The sequence below is a fragment of the Pagrus pagrus genome, assembly GCF_965226575.1.
Source record: "Pagrus pagrus genome assembly, chromosome: 6".
In the NCBI taxonomy this organism is placed as follows: domain Eukaryota; kingdom Metazoa; phylum Chordata; class Actinopteri; order Spariformes; family Sparidae; genus Pagrus; species Pagrus pagrus.
In genome coordinates this window covers 5,964,012-5,985,638 of record NC_140190.1, presented here as the reverse complement: position 1 = coordinate 5,985,638, position 21,627 = coordinate 5,964,012, and the positions used below count along the sequence as shown (strand labels likewise).

Here is a 21,627-nt window from a genome sequence, read left to right as displayed (position 1 = left end):
AGGGTACAACACAGTTTGACTCAGTTCAACTCTATTCTAATTGCTCTTTTTGTTTTCCATTGTGGAATTTCTGGTATCACCTCGGTCATGGTTGCAAGCCAGCTGAGCCAAAAGGTGACGTGATAACACTGCAGACCACTGACTGGTCACAGGGAATGACCGGCACAGGACATCCTACACAAATGCAAAATACAATTTAAATAGTTTAATTAATTAAACAGCAAATGGCAGCTCATAAAACCATGCTGTGGTCAATCTACAGACGTATCAAGAAAACCATCCCCTTATATCATTTCTTAAAAGACTAGTACAGTTTCCTTAGAGGGGCAGTATGTAGTTTTGGAAAAGAAATTCAAACTCAGAATTTTAATATTTACAGTATTAATGATGTAATAATACAAACTCAGAAATATTTATTTATTCCATAACTGAATAAACAAGCTGTTTGCAGAGGAAAATAAGGACCCCAAAACTCTGTTTGAAGCTAGAAAGGTGGCAGGGTCCGCCACATATAAACAAAGTAAAATAAAAAAATCAAATGTCTCCCCCAAAACTACAGAGTGCACCTTTAATGAGATTGGATGAACTCTGTAAAATACATTGAAATTCCCTGTCTACATGTAATAAAACCCATACAGTATGCCCAGAAAATGTCCTGAATGATATAAATTCTTGGAAAATGCAGTGTTGTCTTGTTGACATTCAGCCCGGTCCGTACAGAAATTCCTGGATGCAGTTTCTGCGTCTGCGCTTTGATGTTGGTTTTCTGTTATGTAAAAACTATTTGGAACATTCCTTGTTCATTCATGGCTGAAGAGGGCATCCATTTGGAACGTCTCGTGTAATTAGTCCTCAGATTTTCGCTGCAACACCAAACATCCCCGGCTAGCCTCATTTTCTCTCTCCCCGTCTTATGCAATGACATGCACATGTTTGACCGAGCGTGACCACTGTGTTGTGATCGGTGCTTCAGGTTTGAGGTGTGAGCTATGACATAATGTCAACCAGACACTTTGTACTGTGATGGTAAATTATTTTGAAAGCGATAAACTTTCAGTTGCATATTGTTGCAACTGCAGTGCACATTGAGGTAAACACATTAAAGGTGCCCTACGTAGTTTTAAGGGAAGACATTTTAATCAGAAGAGAAACATCTTCATTGACTCATTTTTTATGTCGAAACAAACTAAATAAACAAACTCTTTGTTTTGACTACTGAATAAACTGAATAAACAAACACAATTTCATACTGCTTTACTTTGTTTACATTTGGCGGACCCTGCCACCTTTCTAGCTTCAAACAGTGTTCTGGGACCTTATTTTCCTCTGAGAACAGCTTCTGAGTTTGTATTATTTCCTCTATAATATTGTTAATATTGAAAATCTGAGTTTAAAGTTTCTCCTCCAAAACTACATAGCGCCCCTTTAAACACCAAAATTGGAATTAGCATTTTTTTGTCACCGTCACATCCCAGAAGAAAAGTTTTCTTGAGTTAACACTCTGGGTGCCACTCAGTCTGAGAAAGTTTTGATTTCTCCCTGAAAAAAGAAAAAAAAAAAAAAGGGGGGGGGGGGGGGGAGTACAACTGATTATAATCTACGCCGCACAAGTCCCCCGGGGATACTCAGATGAATTGGCGAGGAAAAGTCAGTTTACATTCTTTCGGCCGTAGTGACATAAACAGCTGAACATGTTTTGATTTGTATGTCTTTTCGAGAGAAATGCCTGAGGAAGTGACGCTCTTCCTCGTTTCTGGTTCTAAAACCTCCTCATGTTTCCAGGATGCCGTAGAAATGTCATGACTAAACCTACCTGCAGCGATACCTGGAATTATCCTCATGCTTGAACAGAGATCGCTGACTAAATGAGTCTCATTTTACACTGACTATCTTATCATTACATATCTAACCCTCACTGGTTCCCAAATTAACAGAGGTTGCCAACAGAGGTCGCAGTATAATAAATAACATTTCTGCAACACATATTTGTGGGTTTTTTTTCAGTTGGCCTCCACGTGCCGTATCCAGCAGCAGTCTCAAGCCTCAGCCAGACTTCGCCCGCAACTCCAGCCTCCACCTACAGAATCTGACAGCCTGCTGAATCCCCAATTTGGGCAGCCAGCATCAGCCTCCACCTCCCGCTGTGCATCTTTAAAACTCAATGAAATGTAAATGGAAAATAGATACCCTAAGATAACAGAAATATATTGTTTTCTTGACTTACTTGGTCTTGTTTAACAGTACGGTGATGTTTTCTGTGTATAATTTAATTTTCCTTAGTGCCAGCCTCCAACTACAGCCAGCTACACCCGCCTCTGCCAACAGCCTTCAGCACCCGACCTCAGTTTAAAATGCAGCCCTCAGCACACACTAGCTGATATCATCCATCCGTCTCTCTGCCAGCCTTCAGGGAACCATCTCCAGCACCGATCTATCTTCAGAAAAAAAACTCAAGCTCCACCTGCAGCCTCAAGATTAAAAAGCCAGCTCCAGGACTACCATCTTGCATCTTCTAGAAGCCAGCATCAACCCATCCCTCTGCAGCCTCCGACACCCATCCAACACCAGCTCCAGCCTCCACCTACAGCCTCTGACAGCCAGTTGCATCCGCAGCCACTGCCTACAACCTTTGGCAGCCTCCACCTGCAGCTACAGTCTGCACTAAAAGATGTGCATCACAATACAAATGTAAATGGATAACAGATACCCTAAGACAACAAGATTTTAACTTTCTAGTTGACTTGCTTGGACTTGTTTAACGACATGGTGACGTTTTCTGTGTGTTATTCGCATTACCAACCTCCAACTGCAGCCAGCTACATCAGCCTCTGCCAACAGCCTCCAGTCTCAGTTTAAAATGCAGCTGCCACCATTTAGCTGCAGCCCCGAGCGCACACCAGCCGATATCATCCGTCCATCTCTCCGCCAGCCATCAGCAAACCATCTCCAGCACCAACAGCCTCTTTTGCTCACACGATGTTTCCTGTGTACCAGTCACTAACATCGATCCATTTCTCTGACAGCCAGCAACATCCTGCCAGCCTCCTGCAGGTTCAGAGGTCATCTGCGGTCCCAGCTCCCGTCTCCTGCTTCCAGCCTTCACCTCAGCCTGATATGTTTTATATCATGAGAACGTTTTCTCCTGTTTTAATTGTTCACATTTAACAATGTGGTGTTGTTTTCTGTTTTATCTACAACCTTACTTTCCTCAGTACCAGCATCCAACCACAGCCTGCATCTACAGTCTCTGCCTTCAGCCTCCAGCCTCAGCTGTCACCATTCAGCCACAGGCTTCCTGGCAGGTCCAGATGGTCCAACAGTCTCTACCAGCCATCTGATGCTATAACCTACACCTACATAGATGTTTTTCTGAAGAACATTTTGGAGGTAATTTAAGTATTTTCATTATATGCTACTTTATACTCCATTATACAACATTTCAGACATTAAAAATACATCAGAAGCACTGTTTCAAACTGCATCAGACATATAAGTTGATATGGAGAGCTTGTCTCTGATTTCCCCTGGAGGGAAGGAACATTATTCTCCCAAAGGATATTTCTCTCATAGTCATTTGGCGACTTGATGACGGTGGCGGTCGGTCCAAAATCTCCCATAGGTGTTCAATTCGATTGAGATCTGGTGATTCACCATTCAGTGACTCTTCCTGGATGGGGGCGTTATCACCTTGGAAGAGAAGAGACCACTGTCATCAGGACAGAGCTGTTCCATCGAGGGATAAAGGTGACCTCTCAGAACACAACCACAGGGTCCAGTTTGGCTCGCCAGATGTTTCAAGCAAAAAATAAAAAAATAATAATAAAAAAAATAAATGAATAGGCAGAGGATCCATTATTATCAGTGGTGAGTACCCTCCAACATAGAGCAGAACATCGGGTCAGTGAGGAGGAGGATGTAGTAGAGAGGAAGGTGAAGCATGAACAGGGCCAACGGGTCCGAAGAGCGGATTTTAAAAAAGATCACAAAGAATCCCACAAAATCCAGAGAAAGATAAAAGGTACTTATTCACATCTGGCAGCAGATACCATTCATGACCAGAGCAGGGGCTGCAATCCACATTCTTTATTTTCAGAACATGTGAATGCCTCACCATGTCATCTAAGCAAACTCGATAAGCAAAGGAAAGCCATGAGATTTAGTCAGAAGCTTTTAAAGTCAAAAAGAGATTTTTTTTTTCATGTTCTGGTATTCCTACTTTTACTTAAAAGGTCCCATTTGTAAGAAAAGTTGATTTTTGAGTCTCATTTCCAAAATCGTCAAATACTGACGCTTTGGGATCGTAGGTCGGGACGGTCGCCACCCCAAAGTGTCAGTATTTTCTTACAAATAGGACCTTTAAGAACAAGATCTCACTACTCCTTCCAGGACTGTTTACATACCACAGTACACACACAAACACATACTGTAAGTAGGACATCAGTGTGCACGCACGCACTCATTGTGTATTAGAGGAATGAGTCTCTTCCTCTCGGGCCTCTCTGGCACCGTTCTCTTGGCACGGAACCCGAGAGGGCTGATAAGAACTCGCCCCTCCGTCTCTGCAGCATTCCAAGTATCCCGGAGCGAACGTCCGGAGTCCCACTGCACGAGATGAGCCCGGCCACAACCTGCACCCACTCCCTCGGCCCTCAACCCCACCCTGCACGGACACAATCAGACTCAAGAACAATGAGACGCTCCCATTAAAGACGGGACATGTCTGGAGCTAGAAGTGGGACATGGACACAGGCGAAGCACGACAAGCATGTTGAGCGAGGCCCCGCCAGGGAATGTGCAACAAAGAATGCACGCAGGCTGTGACAATTCTGGGAAAAGTCGTCCAATCTTGTGAAGGAAGTTGATAGAAATATGTTTATCACGGTGCAACAACCTGCGAGTGGAGCTGTTCATCACTTGAGGAGGCATTTCTCTCTTATTGGGCAACTTTTTCTCACACGAAAACAAACTGTGGGCCACTTTGGTTTAAATGAATTATCACTCAAAGAATCAGAAATTCTTTCCACCACATTCCTCATCAATCTCCCGGCAGTCCCAGTTTCAGAAACCCCTGCCAACCTGCATCGCCTCTCAGCCATCCTACAGAGATAAGTCAGGCCTCCACACAAACACTCCATCTTTATTCTTTATTCCCATGACAAGTTATGATCTCAGCGATAAGGCGGATTCCTCAAACAAATACCTCAGATATCACCCTCCTTCAAGATGGGTTGATAAAATGAGCCAATTTTCCCACAGAGGAATCTCTACGTGTCACATATTTACTCACTCTCTTGTTGATTTGGCTTCGTGTAACCTCTGAGATGTCTGGCTCGTGACATGACGCATTCAGTACATGTTGGACTGCAGAGGCATTCCTGATTTATGAGGGGAGCAGGGGAGGCATCTTTCAAGAAGTAAACAAAGAGACAAACCTCTGAATTACTGGTTGATTGAGGGTTTGATTTGGCAGATTCCAGTGTGACAGCGGAGCATTTAAAGTGCCCCCTCTGCTGCATGTTTGTGGAAGAACAAGAGACGCATTGATTCTGAGGCTTGAATGAGAAAGTTAAAGGGTAACGCCATCAATTTTACAGGTTCAAGTGTGTTTACAGGATCTCAGGGAGTACTAATGCATATGTGAAAAAGTAGTATAAAGCATTTTGTGGCTCCCGAGGAAGCTGTATGTAATCTGATAAATTGCCTCCAGTGATGTCACTCAGTGGCGATGTTGCATTGTGGGTACTCTGTAGGCTCCAGGTTTTTAAAAAGGAGGGAGGCATGTAATAAAATAGGTCATCTCTCTGGTTCTGCTGTTGATTTTCGATAATTTGTTTTTAAACCAGTAGACTGCTTTTCCAAAACCTTGTGCCTACATTACCCACAATGCACTCCAATTGTTAAGCAGAAAGCCTGCATTTCAAATTAAGGGCGCGGGGTTTGAAAGACAGCCGATAACGAGAGGCCGTAATGAGTTGCATTATGGGAAACGTAGGATTATAGGGGCTTAAACAATACTTGAGACTAACAGTCAGACTATTTTGACATCTGCAGCTTCAATTTTGACCTTTCCTTTTTTATTATCATGTCTCTTAGAGGCTAGTTAAGGGTATGGAATTGCACTACTTAATTGCTGGAATGCTCCTTTAATACATAGGCCCCAAAAAATGAGGGCGATGGATATCTGAGAGAATTCCTTTCGAGGGAAGGTGCATCATCGTCACACTCGTAACGTTTGTCCTGATGTGTTTAAGAGCCTAATGCTGGCAATCCAATTCATTAACCTAATCAATTTACTCAATCATCTTGTTGCCCAAAGCAAACTTTTTCCTGCGAATCATTACGTAAATAAAACAAGTCAAACTCTCCCTGGACTTGATTCAGCCTCACTCCTCCTCCCTTTTACGAGGCCCCTTCAAAGAATCTCCACATATAAAAACCTTTTCACCTCCCTCAAGAGAGAGCCAGAGGAATGCCTGCCTTGCCAAATTCCTCAGCGCTGTTTGTTGGGGCTTACAGTGCTAGTAACACAGGCTACCAAATACCGAAGTGACAAGTCAGTGGGCTCAGGGGACTCCTGAGCAGAACATCTGTCTTGTAATAGCACGACAGCGAAAACAAAAAACACATATTTCTTAAGAATATTCCACTTTATTTCCATTCTATCAGTGTGTCCTTCATTAGGAAAGCAGTAAAATATAACTGTTCCCCTCCGGCCTTCCCAGTGTTTGTGAGGTCGAGCGCCCCACATGGTTGATATTAACATTCCATCAGCTTTCTAATGATGAGGACAAAGCAGGCCGCGGGGTAACGTTCATGACAGCATTGGCATGGGCAACACATTCCTGCATTTGACTAGCTCGAGGGCCTCTGCAGTGGGTGGTGGTGGTGGTGGTGGCGTTGGTGCAGGAGGGGGGGAAATGAGGAGAGCGGCAGTATTAGCTGCATTCTCTCTCCCTCCCGACTGTGAGATGTCTGGATAGACATGTACATATGTGGTATTTTCCCAGTTATGACAGACGTGCAAGGGAGGACGGACACCTCTTTGGCTCGCGGCAACATTCTTTTCTCCGGACGTAAATGCAAAGCGAGTATTAATGGTGCATTCCAGGCCACTTGAAAAATTGGAATATGCAGCGTCCTGAGAGGAAAAGTGCAAAGGAACTCCGCTTAATGTCAGAGCTCCAGCGAGTAACTCAGGTGGAATTCAGGAACTATAAATCAGTAACGTGTCACACAAATATGACCGACTGCAGGGCAGAACGCACTATGAACAGTGAGTCCTAAGGTCATTTCATTCTACTCAAAGCACTACTCAGGCCCATTTCCATGATGGTCTGATAATAAATCTATATACATATATAAAGATGTGTAACAACATGGCTTATTCTTAAAAAGAAGGCCTCTCTGGTCATCAAATGTAGCAGTTTTCTATCCTCATCTGAGCCAGAAAACACAGCACGAGACATCTTGTGCATTAAGGGATCTGTACACTACTTCAGATATGGCAATCACTCAAACAATGGCAAACAATTCTGTTTCTGAGTCTGACAAAAAAAAGAAAGAGTCACTCGAGTTTCAGCTACAGACCATCATGACTCAAAGTTAAGGCTGCGTGTATCTTGGGTTACTTGCATGTTAACCGTGACCTAATTCACAAATTAAGTGCAGTATTATCTTTTCGCCTCTCTACCCCTTTTAATTTTTCCACAAGCTGAATTTTTTTTTTTTGGATTGGCTGACAGAAAATGCAAAACACAAGTTGGCTCCTGCTTCTCAACTTTGAGGATTTGCTGCTTTTTTTCTTGCACTTTTATCACAGTAAAATTAAATCTAGACATCTGAGGATGTCACTTTGGGCTCTGTGAAACTGTTGCATTACTGTTTTCTGACGGGATTGGGCCAATGGAGACAAGGACACTTTTAAACCCGGCACTGGCACGTATGTTGGATGCTCGCTCGAGATGTTGATCCGTCGGCTCTCTTGCCAACAAAGTGTCGGTGGTGCGATCACAGTGGTGAGCTAGTGAGGAATGACATCAGTCAATCGCGATGGACAATGTGGAAAATCAACATGCCAGATCGGTAGACATTGCCCAACCTTGTTTTGTTGTAATAATCATTAGTTGCAACACTAAAGCTAACAATGCAAAGTAAAACAAAGCTTCACAGTATTACAAATCCTATGATGACACTGTTTGAAACAGATTCACAGTGCAGCTGTCTCGCTTGTTTGTCTTTGATGGTGTGTTCAAATACAGCTTTCACCACAAGACGTGAGGTGAAGCAAAGCGTTTGATCAGTCAGCTTTTTTCAGTTCTCTAAAAGCACACAGATAGAACAAATACATTATAAACAGAATAAGAGAATAATCACAAGCAATAATCTGAGTTTATCAGCTGCAGAAGACTACTATGTGATATGTGTAACCTCATTGTGGGGACGGAGTGGTCTTGATAAAGCTCATGTGTATAGTGCTGCGCCATGACACCACTGTACATGTTGAGAGCTCACTGGAATGAATGGTTGAACTCAAAGCTCTGTGTACAAGAAGAGTCTTTGGCACTGCTGTCCAAGGCACTTTTATTCCACCTTACTCGATCACTAACCAGTCTGTGCTGTAGTCTGGGCAGACTCGGGCCCTGAGCCGCTTGGCAGGTACTTTGACACTGTCCTTGTGTTGTTCTCACTCATACCCTGGATGAAGTCGTCCAATCTGTGGAGCAGCGCCGTGGACCTCAGGTCCTCTTCCTCCAGGAAACGAGAAACCATGCCGTCTACAGGGGACATTGACGAAGGCTCCTGGGAGAGAAGAAAAACACACAGCTTTAGGATTCTTTGTTAAAAAGTGGTCATCAGAACATTAACTACAACATAACTGTGGACTTGGATTATAAGTTGTGATGAGCCTCACCACTGGAGAGGAAGAGGGCATGATTGTTTCTTTGGACACTAAAGTTAGAGAGTCTTCGGAGCTGCAACTGTGCCCATCAGCAACAGAGTCATTTGTACTTGGCACTGAGTTTCTCCTGCTGAGTCTGGTGCTACTGGAGGAGGAAGAGGAGGAGGATGCTGTTGAATGAGCCCCGCTGTCCTGGGCCTGGCTACAGGAGTGCTCTCCAGAGGAACGGGACAGGGTGTGCAGCTGTTTGAAGAGCTTCTGGATCTCCCCTTCTGAGCGAGTCGCCGTCTGTGCCTCCTCCCTGGGTTTGTGATGCCTGGTAAAGACAGAACAGAAGATGCACATAGGTTCAGTTTCGTGATCTCTTGTGATATTGTGTGTGTGTGTGTGTGTGTGTGTGTGTGTGTGTGTGTGTATAAACCAGTTACCTCTCCTGTGCAGGCTGTGGTTGGTCAGTCATGGCATGGCTGAGCAGAGCTTGTTCATATTTGTCCTGACAGGTCCGGCTGGAGACCTCCAGTCGGGCGAGCGCCTGCCTCAGCTGCCGATTCTCTTGCTCCAGGTTGCTCAGAGATGACACATAACTCTCCCTCAGGGATGCAAGCGATGGATCCCCCCTCTGAGCAGAGCGGAGTGAACCAGGGGGTAGAAAAGCAAAGAGAGATGAGTCACTGAGGCCAAATTAAGAAAAGAATCCTGTCTGCTGCGGTCTGCACAACTGTAATGACTTCATCACAACTATGTCAAGGCAGACATACCTTTGGTGACTGAGACTCCAGCCTCTGTAGCAGGCCCTTCAGATGCTGGTTTTCAGTTTGTAGAGTCTCCAGCTGGGCCTGAGTCATCTGAGAAAGATGAAGCAGAAAAATGTGACTTGTGTTACTGAATGCCTGAGCAGATGCGTGGGATCCAGAATGATGCAGCCTTCCTCAAGCCTTTACAGAAAATTGTTTAAATTTCAGCAAGAAAACTGATTGACAAATGATTTGACAGTTTGAGATGATTAAATGTCTAATTTCCTTTAAAAAAGATCATTTCACAGGGCTTTTCATTTTTCTTACTTTAAGCTCAGCTGCCTTCTGTTCCGCTCGCTCCACCTCACCACGGAGCTGCTGCTTGATGCTGGACGAGGGGCTGTTCAGAGAGGCGATGGTGACTTCGCGTTGGTGCAGCTCGGTGGTCAGCTTTGACACCTCCTTCCTTATTCCCTCCACCTCACCGCTGTGAGTCTGCTTGGCCCTTTGAAGCTCCTCTCTGAGCTGCAGAATGGACCCACAGAAGAGATGATGCAAATTTGAATTAGCTAAATTTGACACAAATGCAGCATGTATGTCAAAGACGCTACACACGTTCTCTGACCTTTTTCATTTCAGCAGCAGAGGAATCATATTCTGCTTTAATACTCCTCAGTTCCTCCTTCGTTGATCGGTCAGCTCTCTGTCGGCTCACCCTCTCCAGTCTGAGCAAATCACAATAACGTAAACATCATGTTGATATCACAAATTCAACGTATACCCAAGCACAAATGTCAAGCTCATATGTTCCAAGTAATAATAATGTGGGTGTATAAAGAGGCCAGTATTCACCTCTCTTTGAGACATGCCAGTTCAGCCTTGAGATGAACCTCACAGGCTTGGGCGCAGTGCAGCTTGGCTGTGGTCTTTTCCAGATCTTGTCTGAGGGTTTCCACTCCAGCACAGCCCTGAGCTGCCAGACAGTCCTCCAGAGAGCTGAGAAAACAACAACAACATAGCTGGGCTTTATTGACCCCTATAAAAGCTTTTTTTCACACAGCACACAAGCACTGAACTTATTGTACTGGACTACTCAGCAGTATAGACTGCCCTCTTGTGTATTGTTACTGTACTGCACCATAACATTATTCACAGGTAGATATCAACCCACCGTATGACTTGGTCTTTAGCTTGTAGTACTTGGTTGAGTCTGGCAGCTTCATTGCGAAGCCTTTGGCGTTCGAGACTGGCTCTTCGCACAAATGTATCCTGGGAGTCCAGGGTGGCGTGGAGCTCCTGCCTTTCCTCTGTCAGGACCTGTGGAGAGGCAGAGGATCCTCAGCTGACAAAACAATATTTTAACCTCCTGCACTGCAACACAAATCTACTGTTAAACATTTCAACGCGCTGGCTGACCTATGCTGCAGACGAAAGTGTGTGCTTGAATTCCTCAGACTGGAAAGATTTTGTCTGAATTATTGACATTTGGTGCATTGATTGATGCAAATCAGGTGTATCACATATCTGACGATGCTGTGGAAAAAGCACTCAGTCAGCGCTGTAACGCTAATTCATGTTTTCATCCATCTACCTGCTCCATCAATAGCATTACAAACAGGGAGCTGGAATAGCTGGACTATTACAGGAATAATGAGGGGAAATAATCTACAAGTATCACACAGATTTTCACATCACAACAATATAAGGAGGATATATATAATAAAGGATTTTCAGAGTCACCGTTTGTTACCGTCAATACTGTGATTACTGCTGTTTGCAGAGATTTGATTTTTGCCCGACTGAAAAAGTCTCGGAAAATATTTAAACAATTTTTTTTTCTCTTCAGTGGCACCTGTTCATACACACTGTGTATTCAGCAGGTTACTGAATCCAAAAGATTCATTGAATCGCTCACATCTCTCTCTCTTTTTCATAATATGAGATGATAGGAGGCCCCACAAACATTACAGCCCTAAGGACCCATCATGATCACATTAAAGCAGAGATATTTATTATGAATGTCGAGCCCATTTTGAATATGATTTGATCGTGTTCCAATCTGGGTCAGTTGTTGTTGACAGATAGGAAAAGATACTGATCATGAGTCTTTGATCAAGACGCCTCTGGTTGTTCTCATGAATAAAAGAACAGATTTGATATTTGGCGACTGACACGAAGGACAGGGAGACATCCTGCTAAATAAACAAGAGAAGAAGAATAATTCAGAGCTTAAAGGTTTATACTGTGACAGCGCATTGGACAACTGAAACGAATGAAAAACTGACAACTGTGGCAAGAGAATGAAAACATTTACAGCATTTCATCAAAGACCTACTAAGTTTTGGTCTTTTCAGCTCAGTGTCATTACATATTAACAGTGAAAGCAGCTGGTTGTGATCCGTGTTTGTTTTGGAACAAGTAGGATTTACGGAGTTGTTTATGGCCGGACTACAATCGTTACTGACCAGTGTGGTTTTGTTGTTCTAAGTCTGTCAAGTTATTGGAAACACTCTTTTTATGTGGTTTGTCTAGTTTTCGCAGTTTTCAGCTGGTCTTCAGGTTTGTCACAAGCTTTAATCTGCCCCTGATGGTCTGTCTTCCTACAGTTACTAACCTGCTGCTCTCTCTGGTACTGTCCCAGCCAAATCTCGAGGGGTCGAAGGCATTCCAGTTCAAGCTCTTGGGAGTGCAGGCTGCCCTGAGCCTTCTCCAGCTGGCTGCACAGATGCTTCACCTCTAAGCAGCACTCCCTGTGCTCCCTCTCCTTTTGCAACACTTGCAGCCGGGCCTAGAAATCAAATGACAGAACGTGTGTCAAAAAATAGCCTGACTTCTGTGTGACTTGACACTGCTGTGCTGTCATGATATTATGAAAAAAGTTATTCATCTGCTTTTACTTTCATGTGTGTGAGCTCATCAGTCAGGCTCTTATTCTGGGCCTCCAGGGCTGTTTGCTGGTTTTGGTACTGGACACGCTGCTTCTCCCAATCTACAGAGAGCTGCTGATACTCCTGCAGGGACAGACAAAGATGTTTATACTCCACATAACCAGTCGGTGGCAGTAAAGAGCCATCTGTAAGTGATTAGGGCAACAGGTAAAAAGAGTTGGACTAATATTGTTGTACCTCGATTTTTTCACTGAGTCGGGTCATGTCTTTAGCATTGGCTCCTCCACCGGTCTCCTTCTGCTGTTTGCGCTGAAGCTTGTGATAACTTCTTTTTAATTTATCTAACTGCAAGGAAAAATGTTTGTGAAAAGGATTCTCAAGTAAAAATTTTTAGTCTGGAAAGATAAAACTTATTTAGTTCCTTTTGTAGTGATTTTGTTGGACTTACAATTTGTTCTGCTTAACTGGTTAATTAGGACTAAAGTAATGAATGTCGAGGCAGTTTGACCGATTGTTGTGTGTCTCACCTCTTCTCGGACTTTCTGCAGTTGTTGCTCGTACTTGTTAACCAGCTCTTGCCGACCAGGCTGGACTTCTTCCAGCTGTTGGTGGAGCAGTCCGATCTATGATCAGGGGTGATGACAATCAAGGTATAGTAAAAATCAACATCACAACTATGCATAGTTGCATTAGCTCCATGCAGAGGATGTGTGGTGAATCTATCATAATAATGCTGTAATATATATATATGTATTTCAAGATAAAATGAATGGTGAATGATTTCCATCTCCAGTGAAGAAACAGAGATTCCTCACTACAATACAACTTTAGGAGGGATCTCCTGCTGTACCTCCAGGTCCCTCCGTTCAATGAGATTCCTGGTAGTCAACAGCTCCTCTTCCCCACTCTTCAGCCTGAGCTCCATGTCCTGCATCTCAGCCTCCCACTCCCTCTTCTGATGGCTGATCATGATGTCAATCTGTCTCATCAGCTCCTGAAGCTCTGGCTCACATGATGACAGTACAGAGCTGCAATACACACACAAAAAACACGTTACACACACATAACCAACAGGTTGTCATCTCTGCATGAGCATACCGTCACTGGTTGTCTGTGATATTAAATTAGCCAAAGTTTATAGGCTAGTCATTAGCTTTAGCCACAGTTTATATTTGTTACCTCAGATCAGGATTGTGCAGCGATCCCAGAGAAGCCTCCATCTGGTCGGAAGTGATACTTTATCAAGTTTGGTAGATAACTTACTGCCTCTTTGAACACTGTTAACTTCGTCTCAAGTTAGCGACCCGCTAAGCAGACAGACCTAACCTCCGTGACAGCGTTACCGTTAGCAGCAAGCTAACCATAACCAAACTGAGCTGCAACGGTGCCTGTTAGGTTGCGCGAGCTGACTTTACTAACCTTAAATCATTTTAGTTTGGATTACAGGAAAGGCTAAGCGAAGTAAGAAGACTGTTAATGTTTCTTACATGGCTAGCAAACACGAGCAGCTGACTTTAGATAGTTTCAGTGCGTGTAGCTACGTTTGTTTACATCGTTAACTGAACCACACGGCACAAAAAACAATAAGTTTCCTGATGTTGGGCGGTAACTCCTCCTCCAACCTGTGACCTCATCACGCTGTACGTCCTGAGCGGTGGGTCTTGTCTGTCAGATGGGGGCTCTGCAGCCAGGTAAGGCTTAGCTCTACAGTGTCCTGTAGCACATCTGTTGTTATTAAACCAAATTACAGTACGAGTCCAAGCGTGTAGCGCTTAAAGTTATGCAGCAGCACAACCTTTAATACATTTCGCGGGTGCTTTTCTTCACCTTGATGTCAATTGTCAGGCGCTAAATTGGCGCAGGGATCGCAACGACTGGGGAAACGGTAAGAAAAACAGAAAACGCGGGCAGAATAATATAATCCTACGTTCATCGCTACATGAAGTATCTGTCAGGAATTTATTAAATAAAGTTGTGTCGATGTGGTTGAACACGTGGCTCGTTGGTCTAGGGGTATGATTCTCGCTTCGGGTGCGAGAGGTCCCGGGTTCAAATCCCGGACGAGCCCATACTTTTGCTGCTGTAAGCACCCAGCGATACCCGTCTGCTAACATGACACGTCAAACGGCGTTACGTCTAATTAGCGGTAGCTTAAATCGTGCCATGGTTTGTTATAAATTGGAGTCTCTGCAGTGGCTGTGGCGAGGTGTCCCTCTAGCTGTATTTTGCTGTGTGACCGAATTACAGACTGAATTTCCTTCTTTTATAAGCAGATGCTATCAGGCTGATGGTATCAGGGTTTTAACGTCACGCTAACTGGGTTAGCTTACATAGCAATTAGCTACAGCGTTTGAATAGGTGCGCTATCCTAACAGAAAGCTGGAGTGTTATTGGTGTTTTAGTGGAGCAGATCTTAGGAAACACGCATCTCGTAGTCGTAGACAGTAAACACGAGCATAAAAATAGAAATAATGCTCCTAAATTGAGCTCTAGTTCGCTATTTATACTGAGAGATCAGCTGGTTGTAGTGTGGCTCGTTGGTCTAGGGGTATGATTCTCGCTTTGGGTGCGAGAGGTCCCGGGTTCAAATCCCGGACGAGCCCTCCGTTTTGTTTCAAGCAGACGCATCCATCTTTCCACTTGCCGGTTAATTTTAATACATCCAAATATATAAGGATGTGGTTCCGGCAGGTTTTGAATACTGGACCAGCGAGCAAGGCTGGTCATCACTGCTTTATTGTACCTTTCTCTCAACCCCCGTCCCTCCACCTGCCCTCCGTCAAACACTGAACAAAGAGCGTCTCCACTGCTGTGCCTCCCCAGCTGTTGGGCTGTCCCGCCCCCACAAACACACCAGACACTCTTAACAGGCGGCAGACGAGCTCAGCCTGTCCATTCACTGCAGTGTGGCTGTGCCGTACAGTCCAAAGGGACAGCACTATTATAGAGGTCTGAAGGAGGACTGCGTCTGTTCTGGAAATAACGTCATTACAGAGGCTTCATACTGTGAGTAATCATATATTATTATCATTATCTTCATTTGTTTTGTCCTTCAAATGTGTTTAGTTGTGGATACTTGTTTATGTTATGGTTTAGTGTTATTCAACTCCAATGTTCTTAAGCTCTCTTTATTGTCTTGACTATACCCGTACACACATTTGACTGTATTATTATTATTATTATTGTATAATTAGTAAGAGAAGTGATGTATTCTTAATTTTGCTATTAAAGGTGCAGTATGTAGTTTTTGGGGAGGAGAAAGACTGATATATTTGTTTTAATGCCTAAACAAATTAAATAAACAAACCCTCTTTGTTTCTGTGACTGAATTAACTGAATAAACAACCTGACCTTAAAGGACAACACAGTTTCATACTGTTGTATATTTATATATTTGGCGGACCCTGCCACCTTCCCAGCTTCAAACAGTGTCCTGGGGACCTTATTTTCCTCTGAGAACAGCTGGTTTATTCAGTTATGGAAAAAATAGATCCGTCTATCTGAGTTTGTATTATTACCTCATTAATATTGTAAATATTAAAATTCTGAGTTTGAATTTCTTCTGCAAAACTACATAATGTCCCTTTAATCTCCCGTTTTTCATATATTACTGCTGTGAAAATGTTTATAATTGTTATCCTGCTGCACATCTGACAATCATTTAATCATCTAAACTATTTTTTTTAACAGAAAGAAGCAAACTTGGGACCTGCAGCAACCATCTTTCCTTCAACAAGCCGTCATCAGCTGCTAGACACTGGATCGGTTTTCATCGGACTCACAGACTACAAGACATAATTTTGATCCTTACAGTCGACTCGTTACATTCTGTTCAGCTCGACCATGGTTCTGTGCGAGGACGGCGAGTGCAGCGTCTGCCTCTTTCCCTACACTCGGATGGACAGGATCCCCCGGTTGCTCCACTGCAGGCACACCTTCTGCGAGCTGTGCCTGGAGACCATGTCGCAGGCCAGGAGCGGGCTGCTCACCGTGAGCTGCCCTCTGTGTCGCCGGGTGACCTGCATAGGAAACGGCCTCAGCCTGCAGGAAGCCCTGTGGGTCAACAGCCGGCTGTGGGAGCAGATACCGGAGGAGGAGGAGGCCGAGGAGGAGGAGGAGGACGGTGGACTGAAAGGAGAAGCTGCGGAGGAGAGGACGGAGACTAAACAACAAGCAGAATGGTGCGTTTAAAGACCTTTAGTGGCTTGCTGCAATTGTAGGTTCAGTTTTCTTTTTGTTTTTGGACATTTTCAGGACTGTTTACATACTCAGCTGGCATCTACAAATAGAAACCTTTGTGACCTTTGACCTCTTGTTGTCTATCATTTTAAATGTTGTTTTACCTGGCTTCAGATTGAAAGGTTTACTCAGGATTTTTACTATGAGGATGTTTAAAAAAGGAGGCAAAGAAACTGAAATTAGTGTCTCTTAAAAACCGGTGTTGAATTTGAAGAATTGTAACCTGGCTCCAAAAAATTCCAGCCATACCTTCCCATTCACACACGAATGTTAATCTGCAGGTTTGTCCACAAAGCTGCTCATTAGCGCCCGAGCTCTGCAGTGCCACATCTTCTCTAACTGAAGGACTTTTACTTTCCAGTGTTTCCTCCAGGTCCGCCAGAACGAAGCTCAAACTGCCCGCGTTCTTAAAAAGGTTCAGTTTGATAAAGCAGCACCAGGAGAGGATTGTGCCCGGCAGCAACGTGTAAGTTCTGACTTAAACGCCTGAAATAAGAAGGAGAAATTAAATGAGAGCGTGGACTAATGTTTTTCTGTTTGTCTTTTTTTTTTTTTTTAAAGGGAAATGAAATCCTGGCGCAGGCTGTCTGCTGATGAGAATATCTGAAAAAAAGAGACAGATGAAGGACGATGTGACAGGATATTACTTGCGGATGGTAGACGCCACTAGAAGACTCGTCTCAACCCTGTCAGGGAGGAGAAAGTTGAGGCCGTTAGGCAGGAGGATCCATTTGTGCTCCTGTCAAGACGATTGTTTTGTCCTCAGCCAAAGGTGCCCTATTCTCCCCATTATTTATTCTCGGCTTAATTCTTCCAGCTGGTGCTGTGGGATTTGGTTCAGCTGTCCCAGTGGGACTCACACCCAAAGACCCCCTCGTGACAGATGGTCTCCTGAGGACATTCACTGCTGAACATTCAATCTATCTTTTTGTATTATTTATGATAGTTAAAAGTATTTAATAAAAACCTATTTTTGAAGGAATCTTTTCTGTATCCGTGTTTTTATTCACTAATTAATGCCGGTCATTGTGTGCGGGCGGCTGTGGGAGACGACTGTCATCTGAAAGAATCATGAGCTCAAAGCAAAGACACGATAATCTTCTTCCTCGCCGTTTACATCATTTATGACACATTAAGTATTCAAGTGACTGAAAGTAAGTGAAGCCAGGAGGAGATTTTTTTCTGAACGGCATAATGCGAATATTACTTCTTGTTGGGCTCGACGCACAACAAAAACATGTCACAAAAGACTCGTTCAAGCATGAAAGCAGATTATAAACTCCATTCAGTGAGCATCTGGCCAGTTTTCCATGATATTCTGGATCATTATTTTATCCTTTTGTGTCACCTTATGTGCACATATCAGTTCATAAATATACAGCATGTACAACTTTCAGACGAAAAAGGGAATTAAATCTCGGCTCGAGGTAGTGTTTGGCGTCTCAGTCATATTAAGGTCACTGTTGTTTGACTGGATGAAGCAAGAAGTCTGTTAGTCGTCACACTGGTTTGGTAGCCAACTAGTTGTAACAGGCCGTCTCAACTGTACAGTCAGTTGTATTTTGACGGATGGTGCGTCAGTTGGCCTTTTATGCGCTCCCACGGTTAAGTTTGATCACAGCGACTGACATCATCTCCTCCATGATTACAAACGGGGAGCTGCATCCAAAATCTAAATGAACTGGCATCAGCAGCGTTGGCTCTCACAGCTGCAGTCTGGACTACAGCAGGGAGGCACAAACCCTGCGGAGAACAAACAAACAGAGCAGGGTTGTGAAAATGGCACAGGACCAGTTTCAGTTTCGCAATGTATTTACCGGCTCCCAGTGCGGCCCTCGTAGTGCTGATCACTGGGATTAGATTGGACCGGATCAGGAAGCAACTCCCAGTGCGGGCTGGCAGTGGAGCAGGTAACACTACTGTGATGTAAACATATCAATACTACAATATGTAAACACTCAATTACAAATAAGAGTCCTGCATTCAAAGGCTTTCCAAAATAAAAGTCAGAGAGAATAATCAGAGAAATGTATTAAAAGTAAAAGTAGTCTAATAATATGTAGAAAAATGGCTCCTGTAACTGTGACATATATATAAAATATTAATATGCAAAGTAACTAGTAACTGTAGGATAAATGTAGTGCAGTAAAAAGTGCAGTACTTTCTCTGGAATGTATTGGAGAAGAAGTATAGTGGACATAAAAAAGAGTACAAGTACTTCATAATTGTACTTAAATACTTGAGTACTTAGTTACATTCCACAGCTGCAGATTGGTCCGGTCAGTGTGACTAATGAGGCAGCGATCAGATGACAACATCTTAACATACTTTATGGGAGGAATTCTTGTGGGAAGTCTTTGCAACAAAAAAACATGGCGCAAGACAAAATGTCCACATTGCTGCCCATTACACTGAGCAGCAGTACATTCCTTTAAGAGTACGTGTTCAGTGCCCGGATTAAACCCAAATATTTCCAGTACTGATGTATTTCTGCAATATAGGAAATCAGGGACAGAACAGGACAGAACTTTATTATAGTGGCAATAAAAAAAAGGGATTAAAGACCCGGTAAATCTGCCTAAAGCTCCCAGACACTCAGGTTCACCTGTGACAGTTCATTTGTTGTAATTTGATTCATTGCACAGTGTCTGATAATATTTAACATCAGAGCGCAATTTGTTGGCAGGAGCCTAAAAGTGAGACTACCTACAGTATATTTTGCTAAGAGTGGTCACTGTGGTCACAAGTGACAATTGCAGGATGAACTGCTAAAACCGTACTGTAACAATAACACAAGTAGAGAAGAGTCACACAACTGCAGAATAGTTATAAAGTCAATAGCATTAGCCAAATTAAGCTACTGACCAAATAATACTTCAGCAACAAAACCCCTGAATGTATTGAATTAAGAAGCAGTCTGTTTTAATGCTCGAGAATGTAACTTTTAATTTGTCAGACAACAAGTGAGTCAATTCTTTTTATCATTAAGTTTTATAAAGTTGCACAGTCTTGGTTCGGCGGCTCCTGCCTTCCCAAGTATTTCAGTTAGTATTGTAATGACCTAATTGGGGCCAACAGTTTTGCCTAAGGGGCTCCTTCAGGATTAATCCAGCCGTGGCCAGCTCAGCAGGTAATCCTGATGACAGGTACGACCTCTAGTCATCGATAGAAACTGGGGATATTTGTTGTGTCAACACAGAAACCAGGCATGCAACAACATGTACCAATACCTTACATTGACCCAATTATTGCTTCATTACTATTAAGTACCACACTGGTTCCCAACTTCTGCTGTAGCAGACATTCCTGTCACATGAGCTCATCGGAATGAACTGTAAACATTAAAGGTGCATTTTGTGGGTATTGTTGAATTCATATGTTCAATAAATAAGGGAAGGATATCACCAGCTGCTTACTGTATTCTGTTTACAGGAGCTTTGGACTGCTGGGAGAAAGAGGGTTTCAAGCCTGGCGTAGCTGGTTAGCATGCTACCTTTAAAGTTGGCTTGGTCAAGTTTGCATTCGTGCTGCAACAACACGGAGTAAGTTTCAACCATCCATTACTCTTAGCTAATTATTTCAACTGTTTCTTACTTTTAGATAACTAATTAAACAACTTCTAAATCGCTTTAATCAACATTTTTGACCCATTTATTCATTAATTTGAGGTAACGTCGACCATTATTACTTTTTGCTAATTATCTCAAATGTAGATTTATTCTTAACAATATAAACCTTTTATAGATAACTTTCAGCTTACCATTTCAGCTTAATGACGGACATATATATCCATATAGGCAGGATGCGTTACAGGTATAGTTACAATAAATGTACTGTGTATATTTACAGTACAAGCAACTGCAGAGGTCGAATCACTGACCTCCATGATCACAGAATGTAGCTATTACTCCAAAGATTCACGTAATGACAGTTTTGTTTAGTCTTACCAGTGTCACTTTACTTATCCTGTGTAGAGCAGTAGTAATCTTGAGTCTGTGTCTTCTGGAAGTCATTCAAAACAACAGGAAAGTAGCGGTGACTAAACAACATGACAGGTGTGCAGGTATTATGAAAGGCAAATACTTCAGTGTTCAAGAAAAAATCAAGGATTCTGTCTGACTTTGGTAATAAGACATCTTTATTAATCATTTGGAGAGACATGCTAGATCTCTGTACAGTGTGAGATGGAGAGCCAGCTCTGGACTGGATCAGGTTTTGCTGCACAGAGCTGTGACAGAACATACACCCACACCCCCAACCCCCCCACCCCAGGGAATGGCCATGGCCTCCATCCTCCAATGCAGACCCCCCCCGACATGCAAAGACGTTTGTTGCATTACTTGGTCCATTTACAGGGAATGTCAAAATGGTAAACAGAGGCAAGACTCTACTTTAACACGTAAGGGGAATAAATACAAAGGAACGTCTACACTAACTGATTATTAATTTCAAATAAATACCCATTGAGTTTATTTCTCAAAAAGTGCTCTCTTTACAAGGCTGTGTGGTCAGTAATGAGAGCAGTACATTCCTGTTTCGAAATAATAAATAGGCAGCAACACAGAGGGGTGATATATTACTATCTTTTCTTCCATTTTGAAGGGATTTTAGCTTAAAATGCAACCTGTCCTTGTCATTCCCAAACCCACAAAACAGTGTGTTCCAGTCAAAATCTCCTGTGATATTTTAATCCAACTCTGTCTCTTAGTATTATTAATATTTGGCTCATTATGTGGGTTAGAAAGGTTCACTAGTTTCTCACAAGAGTGCTCCCCTTTTTGGACACGTGTGAACAATTCATTAAGTCTACTCTAAGACACAGTACTCCAAACGTTCTGGAGATAAAGATTATTTTTTTTTTTAACCA

At 43.1% G+C, this 21,627-nt stretch overlaps 2 protein-coding genes across 2 annotated transcripts; one reads left to right on the top strand and one right to left on the bottom strand.

Moving 5' to 3' along the window:
• Nucleotides 1-8,093: 8,093 nt before the first annotated feature.
• On the bottom strand, nucleotides 8,094-14,115 carry cep63 (centrosomal protein 63). Its single transcript, XM_084355625.1, has 14 exons — nucleotides 13,701-14,115; nucleotides 13,372-13,549; nucleotides 13,049-13,144; nucleotides 12,759-12,866; nucleotides 12,531-12,644; nucleotides 12,248-12,421; nucleotides 10,805-10,950; nucleotides 10,486-10,629; nucleotides 10,259-10,358; nucleotides 9,961-10,158; nucleotides 9,658-9,744; nucleotides 9,328-9,518; nucleotides 8,912-9,215; nucleotides 8,094-8,799 (listed from the first exon to the last, which is right to left on the bottom strand). The coding sequence occupies exons 1-14, from the start codon at nucleotides 13,739-13,741 to the stop codon at nucleotides 8,602-8,604; spliced, it is 2,079 nt and encodes a 692-aa protein (XP_084211751.1). The 5' UTR covers nucleotides 13,742-14,115; the 3' UTR covers nucleotides 8,094-8,601.
• Nucleotides 14,116-14,295: 180 nt separating this feature from the next.
• On the top strand, nucleotides 14,296-17,733 carry LOC311258308 (uncharacterized protein). Its single transcript, XM_084354466.1, has 5 exons — nucleotides 14,296-14,406; nucleotides 15,345-15,527; nucleotides 16,212-16,702; nucleotides 17,122-17,226; nucleotides 17,322-17,733. The coding sequence occupies exons 3-5, from the start codon at nucleotides 16,365-16,367 to the stop codon at nucleotides 17,365-17,367; spliced, it is 489 nt and encodes a 162-aa protein (XP_084210592.1). The 5' UTR covers nucleotides 14,296-14,406; nucleotides 15,345-15,527; nucleotides 16,212-16,364; the 3' UTR covers nucleotides 17,368-17,733.
• The last annotated feature ends 3,894 nt before the right edge of the window (nucleotides 17,734-21,627 follow it).